At 46.4% G+C, this 16074-nt stretch overlaps 1 protein-coding gene across 4 annotated transcripts in view; it reads left to right on the top strand.

Moving 5' to 3' along the window:
* LOC148443038 (cytoplasmic FMR1-interacting protein 1) overlaps positions 1 to 16074 on the top strand; it is a 116256-nt gene that overhangs the window by 64421 nt on the left and 35761 nt on the right. For all 4 annotated transcript variants that reach the window (XM_088463344.1, XM_088463345.1, XM_088463342.1 and 1 more), the window contains 4 exons: positions 390 to 486; positions 812 to 888; positions 966 to 1074; positions 5991 to 6110. In XM_088463344.1, coding sequence (XP_088319470.1) covers positions 390 to 486; positions 812 to 888; positions 966 to 1074; positions 5991 to 6110 — 403 coding nt within the window. The remainder of the gene's footprint in view (positions 1 to 389; positions 487 to 811; positions 889 to 965; positions 1075 to 5990; positions 6111 to 16074) is intronic.

The raw sequence follows: 16074 nt of genomic DNA on the forward strand, positions 1-16074 counted from the left end.
AATATGTTGGTGTGTGGTAAGTGTAAACTTTGGAATTTACAGATCTAATTAACACTTACTGTATGAGAAATAGACTTATAGCAGTGATGTCAGTCTCCTTAAGATTTGAGTTCATGGTACATAATATGCAGTGGTACTTGAATATTTGAACAGACGTTCCAAATATGTTTCTTACTATTGTTCGATTCAGACATACGCTTAGACTCTCAAGCGTCTTACTAATACATATTACAGAGATACAAAATAGGTAGGTCAAGTCCAAAATTAAAAAAAGGCAAAAATTGATACATGCAATGAATTGTCTTTTGGTTGGTATGAATGTTAATAAAATTAATATATGTTAACTAAATGTGAATAATTTAGATTTAATTCCTGGATGTTTCCTCTAGGTATGTTCTTTATTCTCTGGATCTGTATAATGACAGTGCACACTATGCCCTCACAAAATTTAAAAAACAGTTCCTATACGATGAGATTGAGGCTGAAGTAAGTTACCTTTTCTGCATTCTGATTATCATTTCTCTCAATATGTAAATTTAATGTCTGTCATAACTCATCAATATTGTTATGTAATACACTGTAAATTGTGTAAATCAGTGAATTGATCTAATTCAGGTACCATTTTAAAAACCAGAATAACACCACTGACTATGATGGTGCATCCTATGATGGATTCTGCTTAAGTCCCTGTCACTCATTAGGGCTGTGTGTGTGTGTCTCTTGCTCTATACGTCTTATTTTAAAAAACACCCCTGCAGCTGTCAGAGAAATCCTTGTTTCCCTATTATTACCTCTTTTTGTTTATCCTCAGGTAAACCTGTGTTTTGACCAGTTTGTCTACAAATTAGCTGATCAAATATTTGCCTACTATAAAGTTATAGCTGGCAGGTAAGTACTCTAAAAGCTTTTTGCAGCTCCATGTAATGTAAATGTTTTTTTTGCTGATTTTGTGTGCTTTATTGCAGTTTACTTTTGGACAAGCGGTTACGAGCAGATTGTAAAAATCAGGGCGCAAACATCTCTCTTCCAGCATCCAACCGTTACGACACTTTACTGAAGCAGCGCCATGTTCAGGTTAGTGTGTATCTATAGAACAGTGCTGCAATAAATATATTCTAAACATGGCCTGCTCTTTTCTAGGCTGTTTGAATATAGAAAGAGATTAAATAGCTAACAGATGACCCATACGTTCTTACAAGTCTTCTGTTACCTTAACTGTACCAATGTGTCCGCATAAACCTATCCTCAATATGTTATGCTGCTGGTGCTGAGCGTCTTTTTTGTGTCTTTTTTGCGTCTTTTTTGACAGATTATTATGCAGTTTAGTTGCAAAGATTTAAATCAGTCCTAGATATTCAGGATGATGAACTAGCCCTAATAAGAAGGCTCCATTGTTTAATCACCACCAAAAGGTTGCTACAGACAGAAAATTTGAAGCATGTCTTAAGACAATATTTTCAGCTTCTGGAGCAGTTAACCGTCCAGCTATGTCCCATAGCAGTTAACCGTCCAGCTATCTGTAGCTAGAGCTGCTGAAGAATGGACAGGGGCATTGGAGGATTCTCTACTAGAGGCTACCAGAGAACAGATGATGTTTATCTCCCATATATACGGGAAGCAGCTTCCTATTTGGGAAGCGCTGCAGTGGATGCTTGAATTTTAGCTTTCAAAGCATCAGTAGTAGCACACAGGGCCATTTTGTTAAGATCCTGGAAGGGCTGATACGGGATCAAAGAAGGAGTTAGACAAGATAATTTCTACTCTGCCACTTCAAAATCAGCAGGATTGTCATCTACACCTAGAGTAAAACCTAAGCAGATTTTCTTTTGGCCTTTTTGACCACAGTGAAGAGCGAAGGGATACTTTTCTCCAAATCAGCTAGTTTTCGCAAGATAACAAGGTAACAAAATAGGAGGTCGGGGCCGACAAAATGTCCAGTTTCTAAACAGGGCGACCAAACTTTGGCCTGACGGGGCGGGCCGCCTCCTCGGGGATCCCAGGGTGGGAGGCCAACTTCTTCAATTTCCGGATTATGGCGTCAAACAGCAGATGCCTGGGTCCGAGAAGTGGTCTCTCAGGGATATGCCCTCACTTTCAGGAGACATCCTCACCTGAAGTTTTATTTTTTTTTGCACAGATCCCCCATCAGATGCGGTCTTGGCCCATCAGGAGGCTATTCCCAGGTTTCGTATGGAAACTCTCCGGTCAGTTATTTTGGCAATGGAGACTGGGAATTTTATGGTTTCCCTGGACATTCAGGATGCATATCTACATGTTCCCATTACATCATCCCGCCAAAGATTTATACGGTTTGCTGTCCTGCAGCAACATTACCAATTTCAGGCACTGCCTTTTGGTCTGTCGAAGGCCCCTCGGGTCTTTACCAAAATTATGGCACTCATGACGGCTTGCCTAAGGCGTGGGGGTATCGAAATACTTCCATATCTGAGCGACCTTCTGATATTGGCACAGACTCCAGTAGTTTTGCAATACCAACTTCAATTGACAATAGCCAGAACATGCATATATCCTAGTGAAACAACTGTTTAATTAAACCATGTAATAATTCTTAAGACACTGGTCTTGATATTGCCTAAAATAACAATGAAAATGTCTGCGTGAAGTGTGCATCTAAGCCAAACTGTGGTAATAGGATTTCAACCACAAAAAGACCTTACAACATTGTCCATCATTACCTTAAGACATGAAGGTCAGTCGATACAGAAAATTTCAAGAACTTTTGAATGTATCCTCAAGTGCAGTTGCAAAAACCATCAAACGCTATAATGAAACTGGCACTCATGAGGTCCGCCCCAGGAAAGGAAGACCAAGAGTTACCTCTGCTGCAGAGGAGAATTTCATTAGAGTTGCTAGCCTCAGGAACCTGCTACTTAACAGCACCTCAGATTAGAGACCACATAAAGTCTTCACAGAGTTCAAGTAGCAGACAAATCTCAACATCAATTGTTCAGAGGAGACCTTCATGGACATATTGCTGCAAAGAAGCCACTACTGAGGATGAACAACAAGAAGAGGAGATTTGTTTGGGCCAAGAAACACAAGGCATGGACATTAGACCAGTGGAAATCTGTACTTTGGTCTGATGAGTCCAAATTTGGGATTTTTGCTTCCAACCGCCGTGCCTTTGTGAGACGCAGAGAAGGTGAGCAGATGGTTTCTGCATGTGTGGTTCCCACTGTGAAGCATGGAGGAGGAGGTGTGATGGGGTGGGGTTCTTTGCTGGTGACACTATTGGTGATTTATTCAAAATTTAAGCCACACTTAACCAGCATGGTTACCACAGCATTCTGCAGCGCCTTGCCATCCCATCTGCGCTTACTGGGACCATCATTTGTTTTTCAACAAGACAATGACCACAAACACACCTCCAGGCTATGTAAGGGCTACTTGACCAAGAAGGAAAGTGATGGAGTGTTGCGTCAGATGATCTGGCCTCCACAATCACCCGACCTAAACCCAATTGAGCTGGTTTGGGATGAGTTGGACCGCAGAGTGAAGGAAAAGCAGCCAACAAGTGCTCAGCACCTCTGGGAACTCCTTCAAGACTGTTGGAAAACTATTGCAGGAGACTACCTCATGACGCTGTTTGAGAGAATCCCAAGAGCGTGCAAAGCTGTCATCAAAGCAAAAGGGGGCTACTTTGAGGAATCTAAAATATAGAACATATTTTGATTTGTTTAACACTTTTTTGTTTACAACATAATTCCATATGTGTTCTTTCATAGTTTTGACGTCTTCAGTATTAATCTACTATGTTGAAAATAATTGAGATAAACAAAAACCATTGAATGAGAAGGTGTGTCCAAACTTTTGACTGGAGATAGATAGATAGATAGATAGATATATATATATATATTAATTTTGATGAAAAAGTTCATGCTGGCTATGATAGAAAGGTGTTAGAGCACACGGTGTAGTGCAGCTTGCTGTGTAGCTGCAAACTGGTCAGAGTGCTCATGCAGACCCCTGTCCACTGCTGAAAATACCTACAATGGACACCTGAGTGTCAACTTGGACGATGGAGCAATGGAAGAAGGTGACCTGGTCTGATGAATCACACTTTCTTTTACATTATTTTGTAGGGCAGGTGCATGTACGTTGTTTATCTGGCATAAAAATGGCACCAGTATGTACTATGGGAAGAAGGCAAGCCGGCGGAGGCAGTGTGATGCTCTGGGCAATGCTTGGAAATTTGATTCCTGCCATTTATGCGGATGTTACTTTGTCACGTAGCACCTATCTAAACATTATTGCAGGCCAAATACATCCATTGACAGCAATGGTATTCCCTGATGGCAGTGGCCTCTTTCAGCAGGACAGTGTGCCCTTCCACACTGCAAAAAATATTCTGTAGTGGTTTGAAGAATGTGACAGAGTTCAAGGTGTTGACTTGGCCTCCAAATTCCCCAAATCTCAATTCCATTGAGAATCTGTCTGATGTGCTGGAAAAACAAGCCTGAGCCATGCTGGCCCCACCTCGCAAGTTACAACACTTAAATGATGTGCTGCTAACATCTTTGTGCTCGATACCACCGGATACCTTTTAGTGGTCTTGTGGAATCCATGCCTCGACTGGTCATAGCGGTTTTGACTTCATAAGGTTGACCTACACAACATTAGGCAGGTGGTTTTAATGTTATGGCTTATTGATGTATGGTTAAATATAATCTTAAGTGTGTTTGGTGAAGGTATGGTGCACGTCAATACAGCAGAATAAGCACTAATAACCAAGCATTCGATATCAGGTCTCTTACCGTCATTAGTAAACCACATGGACAGTTAGGGGCTTACACTACTGTTTTTTAACATATTTTATTATTATTATTTTTGGTGCACTGAATTCTGAAGTTTTTGTCACATGTCTGTTAATTCTGACACAGATTGGTGACTGTCTTGTGTATATTTTGCATGTTTTAGTTTCTATCTCTTGGTAATGAAGTAATTTTAGGTAAACTAATAAAGGCTAAGTATTTAGTTTGAGCAGTCTGAGTGCGTTGTTTGAATTGGAACTTTTTCCTCCTCCTCCGTATATTTCAATATGCGCTGACTGCACTAACCCCTGTCCAATTTATCAATATGTTAACAAGCTAGTGCAACCAGTTGCATAAAGTATGATGCTTCAGTCTTAATGGTGTCTGCTACAGTATTACTGGAACACATTTAGGGTAATTTGTACCTGCTCTTAATTAATGCAAACTCACTTGGGTTAGCACGTGTGCTGTTTCTTTCCTGCTTGAGTACAGTTACAAAAAGCTCACGGCTACTTTAAAATATTGGGGTTCTTTATTTTCATTCATACACAATGAAATATTAAATATATTATTACTAAAGAGATGTCTGATCTGCTTTTATTTAATTTGGCGAATGTTTCTATTTATGTCTTCATTTACTTTGGTTTATTTGAACATTCATGTCTTTGTCTTCTCTCACTGAAAGCACAGTAAACTCTGTGTATGGAGTGGTGCAAGTAAATAAGAAAATTGATGTGACAAAAACACCACTCCATCTGAAATTAGAAAACTCCTTTAGTAATGAGCTGCTCCCGTTGCAGCTCTGTAAAATCTATTTTGCAGAACCTACTTATAAAATAATTCTAATTATTATTTGGGGATGAGTTTAAATTCCATCAGCAGCTGATGACTGCTATTGGACTCTGTGCATCACTTTCCTATTTCTCGAAGAGGTCCCAGTCATGCTGGAAGTAATTCTGTCTTGTCTGGTCAAATTGAAAATGTATCCCATTGCCAGGCTCTCTCATAGGATATGCCATGTATGACTGACTTAAATTTTTTTTTTAATATGCGTAGAGAGTAGATCGTAAACTAAGGAATGCCGAGGTTCACCCATTATTGGGAGCAAAATGTGCCATATTGTCTTGTAGTTGAGATACAGTAGAATCACATTTATTGATCTGTGTCTCTCTGATATTTTTCTGCTGTGTAAATAACCCTTATTTATATTTTTTCCAGCTCTTGGGCAGATCAATTGATCTCAACCGCTTAATCACTCAGAGAATTACAGCTGCCATGTACAAGTCCCTGGAATTGGCAATTGGACGGTTTGAGAGTGAAGATCTTACTTCCATAGTGGTATGCAACGGTCTCTGCATTTCTTTGTAGTGTTATGGGTCCCTACCTGTAGTAGGTATAAAGTAACCCTCTTCAAGAGACCCATTTCCCCTTGCTCCAGTCTGCTTGTGTTTTTGGTTTAAATTAACCAGTAAATACAGATATATGCCGCACTCATGGTACATCCGGACTCACTGATTTTTGTGCGCAACCCCTAAGGGCTGCATTCAAAAATCTGCAAGGAGGGCAAGTTGTAGTGCTGTTGCAACAGTAGCTCCCCCTCTTCACACCTTTTATAGGATTAATCCCTTAGAGTATGTTATAGTGCTTGCTGACAGAATATCTTGATCAGCTAAGCTTCCATATTAGGTCATTTGCTTCCTAGATGAATCTGGTAAATAACAAATAATTGTTCCCCAAAGCTACTGTGATTTGTAACCATGAAATAATAAAAAAAAAACAGTACAGACTACTGTTCAGAGTACATGCCAGGCACATCTTGTCCTATCTGGAAGGTAACGGAACATTGCATTTCTTTCATGCATGCTTAAACATAGACCTTGAAAATGGCTTAGTTACTTGATGTATTTGTCTGTTGTAATGGGAGCTGCGAAGTGCTGAGGTGAATGAAAGAGTAAAGATAGCTTGTAAAAGAAGCAGCATTGTTCCCCCTTTAAATGAATACACACTCAGGCATGTCAGACACTGGTTTCTGAATGTGGACGTTTGTTCCCTTGGAAACGGAGCCATAAATAAGTTGGATATGCACTACAGGAAGGATGGCATTGGATTGCCGAGCAGTTGTTATTACAGCTGCTTTAGTTGAAATGTAAGCTCAGAGTCTTACCATGTCAGAGACTTTGGGTAGTGTTTGTTTTTTAGGATGTTTGGAATTTCAAGTCTTCCTTGAAAATGTGTGTATTCAGCAAGTGCATGGCTCAGATTTATCCATCTGTTGTGGCTTTTTCAAAGCAATAGCCAAGGCGCTGGTTGAGTAAGCCAAGTAATGGGACATGTTTTCCATATACTTGGTCAATTGTTGTTGAAGCTGCTGCCCACCTACAGACAACTGTTCATGCTAAGTATTCCCATCCCCATATAGCACTACTATGGCCTTCACCTCTGTCTTAAATGGATGGCTTTTGGATCCATAATCTGTGTCTGAATGATGAAATAATAATGTCACATGTCATTGCACAGTCCTTAGGTCTGTTATTGCTGGTGCAGTGGATATTCAGTGTACCTGGCATTTCACCACCTACTTCGGTACGGTGTGCCCAGATAGCACTGACCAATTTTAGTTCCTCTGGAAGGACCCTCTGTGTGCTATATTGAAAATGTGCCATAGAATGAAGAAGAGAGAGAATACTTAATGGGGGCACACTTGAAAAGGGAAATTGTGTAGTAAATAATATAGTCAGAGTCACGGTGGTGACCATTTTGACAGCCACAATGCCGGCAGCAGAATCCAATGGGGACGGTTAGTTTGCCAAAGGGGGGCACTTAGTGTTAGGCTGCGGGATGGGTGCGTTAAGCTTAGAATACTCGCAAAAATGTGTCAGCATTTTCACCGGGATTCCGCTCCTGGCATTGCGACAGTCGGGATTACGTACCCAACCCCAAATACAGTAATAGCTGTGATTATTTGCAAGCGTCTTTGGCACAGCAATTGAATGTGAATAAGTTAATGCGTGCTTGAGTCTGTTATACAGGGATAATTATACTTGTCACATTGTGCACATTCCGATATCTGTGCATATTTAGTTGTGCATCTTGTTTTATGGCGACACTGCTAAAAATAAAGGTAACTAACTTTGGATCACTGGGTTCTTCCTACACACTGAAAGTTCTCTTTATATGTTTATATAACATCACCTTTTCCACTCGCAGGATAAATTGGTACATGATAAATATTTGATGCGCTCTCCTTCATCAAGGCTTGGGGACACTGGACCATGGGGTTGTAGATGGGACTGCAAGGAGCTGGCACTTAACAAAACTCTTTAACTTTAACCCAAGCTCCTCCCCTCTGCAACTCCAGGACTGCAGTGTAGTTTAAGTGCGTGTGGAGTAAGGCACGTTTTTAGGAGGGCTGCTCTGCAGCCCTTGGTTAGTTTAGGGCTGTTTTATTTTATTTGTCATTTTTTCTTTACTTTTTTGTTTAGGTACTGTGCGCTGCTTACAGCAGTGGGAGTGCAGCGGCTGCGGGAGCCGCATCTTGCTGAGGCGCGGCGGGGGAGGGATGCACTAACAGCGACACCCTCCAAAGCACTCCGGTCTCATTAGAGACCATCTGGGCCCAGGGACAGTGCACGCCCGCACCCTGGTAGAGGATGCAGGAGGTCAGCGCTGTCCTGGATGGTGACGCCATCTTGCTGGGCTGCATGAGGGTGGCTCCTACAGGGAGAACGCCGGATACAGGTCGCCTGCTTCCAGGGCAGACCAAGTGTTTTCCCCACAGAGGGAAGTCACACTTGATGGGAGAAGGTGGTAGCTACTTCCGCTAAGCGGGGGACGGAGCCTACTGACACTAGCTCCCCCAGCTTCACGGCTGCAGTGGAAAGGCTCCTAACCAGCATTTTCTCACTGTGTAGGGTAGCTGCTGCTGCTTTCTGAAGCAGGACACACCGGATGCCACTGAGGGAGGGCAGGGACAAAGCCACAAGCTCCTCTCCTCTACTGGGTTTTAGCCACAAGGAAGGCTAAGTATTCATTTTATTGTTATTGCTTGTCTGAGTTTTGGCTGTGCTCAGTGAACGCAATTTATTTTTTATTGGACTACTTGCTTCCGCATCATAGTGTAAGCGTGGCTGATATGATGGACAAGTCAAAGCCCGCCAAGGTCCAAACCCCTACTATGTGCTCAGTGTCATGTAAAGTTTCCATGTGGCCAGTTGGACTCCGGGGCGCTGTGCATGTCAAATGGGGCCCAGTTGTGCACAGGCGTCAGGTGGTGCCACATGTGGAGGACCTTCTGTCTTGGACGGACTATGGGTCGGTCGCTCTCCGACTTGGTGAGGCTCATGGTTCGTCAGAGGGCTACCTCGCCAGTCCCTATCATGCAGACGCCACCCTCAGCCGAGGTGGTCACCAACCAGGGCCCGACCCACCTTGGCTTTTGTACCATGGAGCACACAGCGGTGGGATTCGAGAAAGTTTCCTTTTATATGGAACAGTTATTTGAGGAACCCAAGCTCTGCGCACTGTGCATAAGCGTGTTCCTTCGTCCAGGGCACAGTTATAAATTTCGGATTCCAAGGAGGGGCAACTTCCAGAGGAGGAGTTTCTTCCTGAAGAGGAGGGTTCAGAGCCTCCTTTGGCTCAAGGGGTGGAGGACCTCATTACGGCGTGAGGCAGTCTCTGGACTGCCTGGAACTGGATACCCAAGCAGCAGCGGTGGGACCGTTCAAGCGTAGGCGTAAGAGGATCGTTTGTTTTCCTCAGACCTCTCGGATCTTGTCGAGGAGCCGTGGAAGACGCCGGATAAGTAGTTCTTCACCCCTCGTAATTTTGCGGCCTTTTACCTGCATCCGCCAGACCAGGTCGCCAAGTGGGAACAGCCTCCCAAGTTTGATGCTGCAGTGGCACGTTTGGCTAAACACGCTGCACTTTCTGGTTCAGGTTTTGGCATCCTTCAAGGATCCGCTGGATAAAAAATTGGAAGGCTGTCTTCGGTCTATTTTCATTAGCTCGGGGGTCGTTATTCGCCCTTTGCTGTCCTCCGCGTGGGTCACTCAGGCCATGGAAACATGGGCCGACAGACTGGTTGCTGGATTTCAGAGTGACTTATCCAGAGATGCTTTACTGGACTCTGCCCATCCAGTCCCGTCGGGGGTAGGAGGCTGTCTCCACCGAGTCAGGGGCCGGTGGGTGGTGTCGATGGCCGATGCCTGGGTGAGGGGCATTGTCTGCCGAGGCTATGTAATCGACCTCTGGTCCGCCGCTGCAACGTTTTTTCGTGACGGCCCTTCCCTTGGACCAGGCCATCAGTTCTCTACTTTCAGAAGGAGTTATTGTTTAGGCGTCACAACGGATATGGGGCTTTCTACTTCAGGGTCCATAGGGTATCCACAGGATACCTTTGGGTATAGGTGATGGCGACAGATATCCGGGCACCACAGAGTTAAAAGTTCTCCATCCTTCCAGGGTGCACTGGGGTCCCTCCTATACCCCGCCCCCGAGCCTCAGGCACTCAGTTTTTGTCGGTGCCCGGCCGGAGTCGGATGCACTGTACAGAGGGGGGTCTTTTAAGGCCCCTGAAGTTTTCTTCACAGCTGTGGCTGCACACACAGTACTGACGTCCATGTCGTCAGTCCTACACCCCGCTGGTACCAGAACGCCGGTACTGATCTGTGGATCCTGGTGGGTAACTGGGGTCACAGCTAGCAGTGACCCCGGTTACCCTGACTGTGGCCGGATTTACGGGGTTCAGGTAAGTGGCCGGGTCCCGCGGCGTGTCCCCGCCGAAAAGCACAGTGCTAAGTCCCCAGGCAGGGGGCTCCCTGGGGACTGGCTGCAGCGTGGAGCCAGGCCACAGAAACCTGCGCTTCCACTACCCCCTAGGATAGTGGGCAGGCCGAGAATCCAAAAACGTCTGGTGTCCTGGGGGTTAAATGCATGCCAGGGGAGCGCGTCTTCCCTGCTCAGCAGCCGGCACCTCCCCCGCTGCACACGGCCTCTCCACAGCGGTCTCCACAGCATCTGCAAGTGCTCCTCCCCCGGGCCAGCCTACTTTCTGGTCCTCGGCGGCCACTTTCTCTGAACTTGGCAAACGCTGCTGGACGCTGATAAAGGCGGCATCATGGTCTGGGTCCCCCTGCATACCTCTCCTTCGGTGCAAAGTCAGAGTATGCAGCGCAGTTTCCTACCAGGCTGATGTCTGTGAAGTCGATGAAGCGCTGATAGTGCAGGGTTTATTCTGCAATGTATGTGACTTAACGCTAGTGCTGCTGTCTGTAACTTTCACTTTTTACTGTCAGCCATTTTAACTATCCCTGTATTCTCTGCTAAAGCCCTTGCGGTGCGGTGTTGCAAAGGGTTCTTGCCTCACTATATAATTATTTGTTGGTGTGGTGTGTCACATACAGCTCAGGTTCACTCATCATGTCTGACAGTGAGCATGATTTTTCTCTTCAGCCAAAGTGTACTACAGTATATGTCTCGTACCACTGGTGGAGGGTGATGGCAACTCTGAGGGGTTATGTAAGGCGTGTCTTAGACAGGCACGGCCGATTTCTGTCACTGCACCTGTGCAGGAGCCGCCATGGGCTTGTTTTGCTAAAGCACTTACAACCCTAGTGGGCCAGCTAGCGACACCGCCTGCATTTCCCCAGATGGGGTTTTCACAGCAGTCTATGGTGTCGTACCCTATACAGGGGTTCCCCAGACAGTTAGTAGTACCCCAGAGTCTCCCGAGCTTGCCCCCTCAGGTCACCCAAGAACCTGCGTGGGTTAGTTTATTGTCCACCTCGGTACAACACCTGACAGACGTTTTACAGGGAGAGCCATCATTGCGGCCGCACAAGCGACACCTGCGGCCTCAGACTGATCAGTGTGATCAGGATGATGTGACGTCTGATGACGGAGATATGCTTGACCTTTCGGACCAAGAGACTTTCCATAATAAAGAGACGGAGTCTAAGGTCTATATACCGGGCCTTATACGTGCGGTCCGCACGGCCTTGGTTATTGAGGATGACGTACCTCCCGTAGCCAAATCAAAATATGCCTTTTTCAAGGATATCAAAGGTGATGCTACGGTGTTTCCCCTATTTGGTCAGCTAGTGGATCATTTAGAGGAGGCATGGAAAACGCCAGGTAAACGTTACCAGCCCCAAAGGCATTTGGCAGTGGCATATCCCTTTGCGGAAAATTTTCTCCAAATGGGAAACCCCGCCACAAGTGGATTATCACATCACACGTCTGGTGAAGAGTGCTACATTGCCAGTGCCCTCCATGTCCTCCTTTAAAGGATCCCACGGATCGTGAGGTTGAAATATGTCTCAAATCCATGTATTCCCTTGCAGGTGGTGTATCCAGACCGGCTATGGCCGTGTGCTGGGTGGCTGGAGCCATGGAATATTGGGCTGATACTTTGGAGGCGTCTCTGGACCCAGACTCTTCACCTGATCAGGTGGAGTTGGTGGGTAACCTAAGGGACTCAGCCACCTACATTAATGAGACGGCTCTGGATATAGGCCTGCTTGCTTCAAGGATCTCCTCGGCAGCAGTGGCAGCCCGTTGCACCCTGTGGTTGCGGTCTTGGAAGGCGGATGCTGATTCTAAGAAGGGTTTGGAGGGTTTACCCTTTAATGGAGATGTCATTTTTGAACCAGATCTGGACAAAATTGTGGCTAGTCTGGCGGCAGCTAAGTCTGCGTGCTTGCCATCGGCTACAGTCCCATCAGGGTCGGGATTTTGTACAGAACCCAGAGTAAGTCCAGGGTGCAGTCCTTTCTGAGGAGGACTGCCGCCAAGAAACCTACAAAAGCCTAAGAAGCAGGCTTGGAGTACCAGACGTCCTACTCCCAAGTCCGATGACAAACCTTCGGCCTGATGGGACGAGCCTCTCTTTGGGGGACCCCAAAGTGGGAGGCCAACTTCTACAATTCGCCCACGTGGGTAAGAGAAGTGGTTTCTCAGGGGTACGCTCTCTCCTTCCACAGAAGGCCTCCCAGACGGTTTTTCACCACGGGTCTTCAGTCCAATCAGGACAAGGCCCGGGAATTCAAGAAGGTATTGCGCTCTATGCTCCAGGCTGGGGTCATAGTGCCAGTTCCTTTGTCTCAGAGGGGATTGGGGTATTACGCCAATCTTTTTCTGGTACAGAAACCCAATGGGTCCTACCGGCCAATCCTCAACCTGAAATCTCTCAAGTTTTCGAAGGTTCCTCGGTTCAGGATGGAGACCCTGCGTTCCATCATTTTAACGATGGAGCCTGGGGATTTCATGGTGTCGCTAGATGTTCAGGATGCTTACCTGCATACCCCTATTATCTCAGCGCCCCATCGCTTCCTCAGGTTTGCAGTGGTCAAGGACCACTTCCAGTTTCAGGCTCTGCCCTTTGGTCTGGCCACAGGGCCTCGTGTGTTCACCAAAGTTATGGCAGTCATGGCAGCTCACCTGCGGCTGCAGGGGGTTCGCCATTTACCCTACCTGGACGATCTCCTGTTGTTGGCGGAGTCTCGAGAGATACTTCAGTGCCATCTGCAACTGACAGTCTCAGTATTGCAGTCTCACGGCTGGCTAATAAATTGGAAGAAATCCTCCCTGGTACCATCACAGAGGATGCTCCATCTAGGAGCTCTGTAGGATTCCCAATATCTGAGGATCTTTGTGACAGCGGAAAAGATCTCTGCGTTACAGGCAAAAGTTGGCTTTTGCCTGCGGAGTCGCCGGGTGTCTATTCACTCGGCGATGAGGTTACTGGGATCCATGGTGTCGATGTTCGACATGGGGGAGTTTGCCCAGTTCCACTCGAGACCTCTGTAGAAGCTGATCCTCTCCAGATAGAATGGGTTGCCCCAACGGATAAAGACACAGACTATGGTGCTTTCCCTGGAGGTATGGCTGTCTCTGGCCTGGTGGCTACAGACTGCTCACCTGAACAAGGGGCGCCCCTTTTGGATTGAAGACTGGGTCCTTCTGACGACGGACGCCAGTCTCCAAGGCTGGGGAGCGGTGACAGGTCCACACTTTTTCCAGGGAAGGTGGACACTAGTAGAAGCTGCGCTTATAATAAACATATTGGAACTGCGGGCAGTGTTCAAGGCTCTCCAGCAAGCAAGATAGGTCCTGCAGGGAAGACCCGTGCAGGTACAGTCATACAACGCCACCACAGTGGCTTACATAAACCATCAAGGAGGGACCTGCAGTCAGGCGGCTCTGACAGGTGTCCCGCATTCTAGTCTGGGCGGAAAGACATCTCACCGCAATATCGGCAGTGTTCATACCAGGAGTCCTCAACTGGGATGCAGACTTACTTAGCCGTCAAGACGTGCATCCAGGTGGGGCCTTCCAGAGAGAGATCTCATGGCGTCTCGACACAACAACAAGCTGCCGGTGTTTGGGTCAAGAACAAGAGACGCAAAGGCTTGTCTGGTGGACGCCCTGTCGGTCAGGTGGACCTTCCAGTATGCGTACCTCTTCCCTCTGTTCTCCCTTCTTCCTCGACTGATACGCAAATTCAAGCACCTACTGATTGCTCCAGCGTGGCCCAGACAGCATTGGTACTCAGACCTTCGGAGTCTCTCAGTGGATACTCCGATGTTGTTGCCTCAACATCAGGACCTGCTATCTCAGGGTCCTTGTCATCGTTCAGACCTGGGTCGGCTTTCTTTGACGGCGTGGCTATTGAGACTGCCCTCTTGAGGTCCAGAGGTTTTTTCAGCTCGGTGGTCAATACCAAGCTACGAGCTCGGAAACCTTCATCTGCAAGCATCTACCATCAAGTATGGCGTGCTTTCTTTCAGTGGTGTCGCCCTAGGGGTTATGCTCCTCGGGTGTTCAGATTGTCCAGGGTACTGGCTTTCCTACAGGCGGGCTTAGATCAGGGTCTTTGCCTTGCCTCTCTGAAGGTGGAGGTATCTGCCCTATCAGTGTGGTTTCATTGTAGGATTGCTAAGCTCCCTTATGTCCATGAGACCCCTCTGTACTCCTATGATACTGCTGGACTATAATTTGGACTCTGCTCTATTCCTCCTGGACCCCTATGGCATATACCGGTACTTTCCATGTGGATTGATTACACAGCTCACCAAGTGCTGCATCTGGAATGCTAAGGACTGTGCTGGTGATTTACGCACCACCTCATGGTAATTAAGTGGTGTCTTATATCTATTCATCTGTATGGGACGTATTGGAGGTTGTCCCAGGTCCAGCTGTTTATTACACAGAAACAGACATTCATTCATCTTGTTCTATTGTGAACTTTTATTCATTCATTTTTTATTTGAGGTATTTCTGTTTTTTAAATAAAACTTTGTGGTTTATATTACATGGTCCATCTTATTCAGCAGTGGTTTTTTTGTGTATATATTTGTATGTTGTTTCCTTATAGGGACTGACTATCCCTTTATCACCAGCTGCTTTGTGACAGCGCGTCCATCCCCCCTTTCCACCCTTAAAGGATACTGCTTTGAGACATCCCCAAGTTATCCTGTGGATACCCTATGGACCCTGAAGTAGAAAATAAGAGAGATGGTAAGAACTTACCCTTGTTATCTTTATTTCTACGAAGTCCATAGGGTTCCACAGGACTCCCGCCCTGTCGCACCTGTACTGCAGATGGGCTTTGCTCTGGTCACCGTTTTTTCCCTCTCCCTCTGGTGAGAATGTGATTTCTTGTGTGTTCCAGACATTCTTCTCTCTTTTCTCCTCCTCCGGCCAATGGCTTGTGACGTAACGGAGTGCCTGAGGCTCGGGGGCGGGGTATAGGAGAGGGACCCCAGTGCATCCTGGGAGGATGGAGAACTTTTAACTCTGTGGTGCCTGGATGTCTGCCGCCATTTCCTATACCCCAAGGTATCCTATTGAGCCCTATGGACTTCGTAGAAATAAAGATAACAAGGGTAAGTTCTTACCATATCTGTTATTTTTACTCCAACCTTTTCCTGGTTTGAAAGCCCAATGGCACCTATCGCCCGATTTTTGAATCTACGAGCTTTGAACACCAGACTGTGGGTGGACCGGTTCCACATGTAATCTCTCCGATCAATGATCCAGGGAATGTCTGCAAACTAATTTTTGGCCGAGCGCGACATCAGAGATGCGTACCTCCACGTTCCTATTTGGCCAGGGCACCACTCTCTCCTCAGGTTCACAGTCAGACAGGCACCCTACCAGTTCCAGGCCCTGCCATTTGGCTTGACAACAGCCCTACGCATCTTCACGAAGATCAGGGGGGCTATGGCGGGCCTGCTGCACACGGACTGGATAACTGTCGTGCCCTATTTGGACGATCTGCTAGTGAAAGCAGATTCGGCTT

This window comes from Taudactylus pleione, unplaced genomic scaffold, assembly GCF_031769625.1.
Source record: "Taudactylus pleione unplaced genomic scaffold, aTauple2 ptg001346l, whole genome shotgun sequence".
NCBI classification, from domain to species: Eukaryota; Metazoa; Chordata; class Amphibia; order Anura; family Myobatrachidae; genus Taudactylus; species Taudactylus pleione.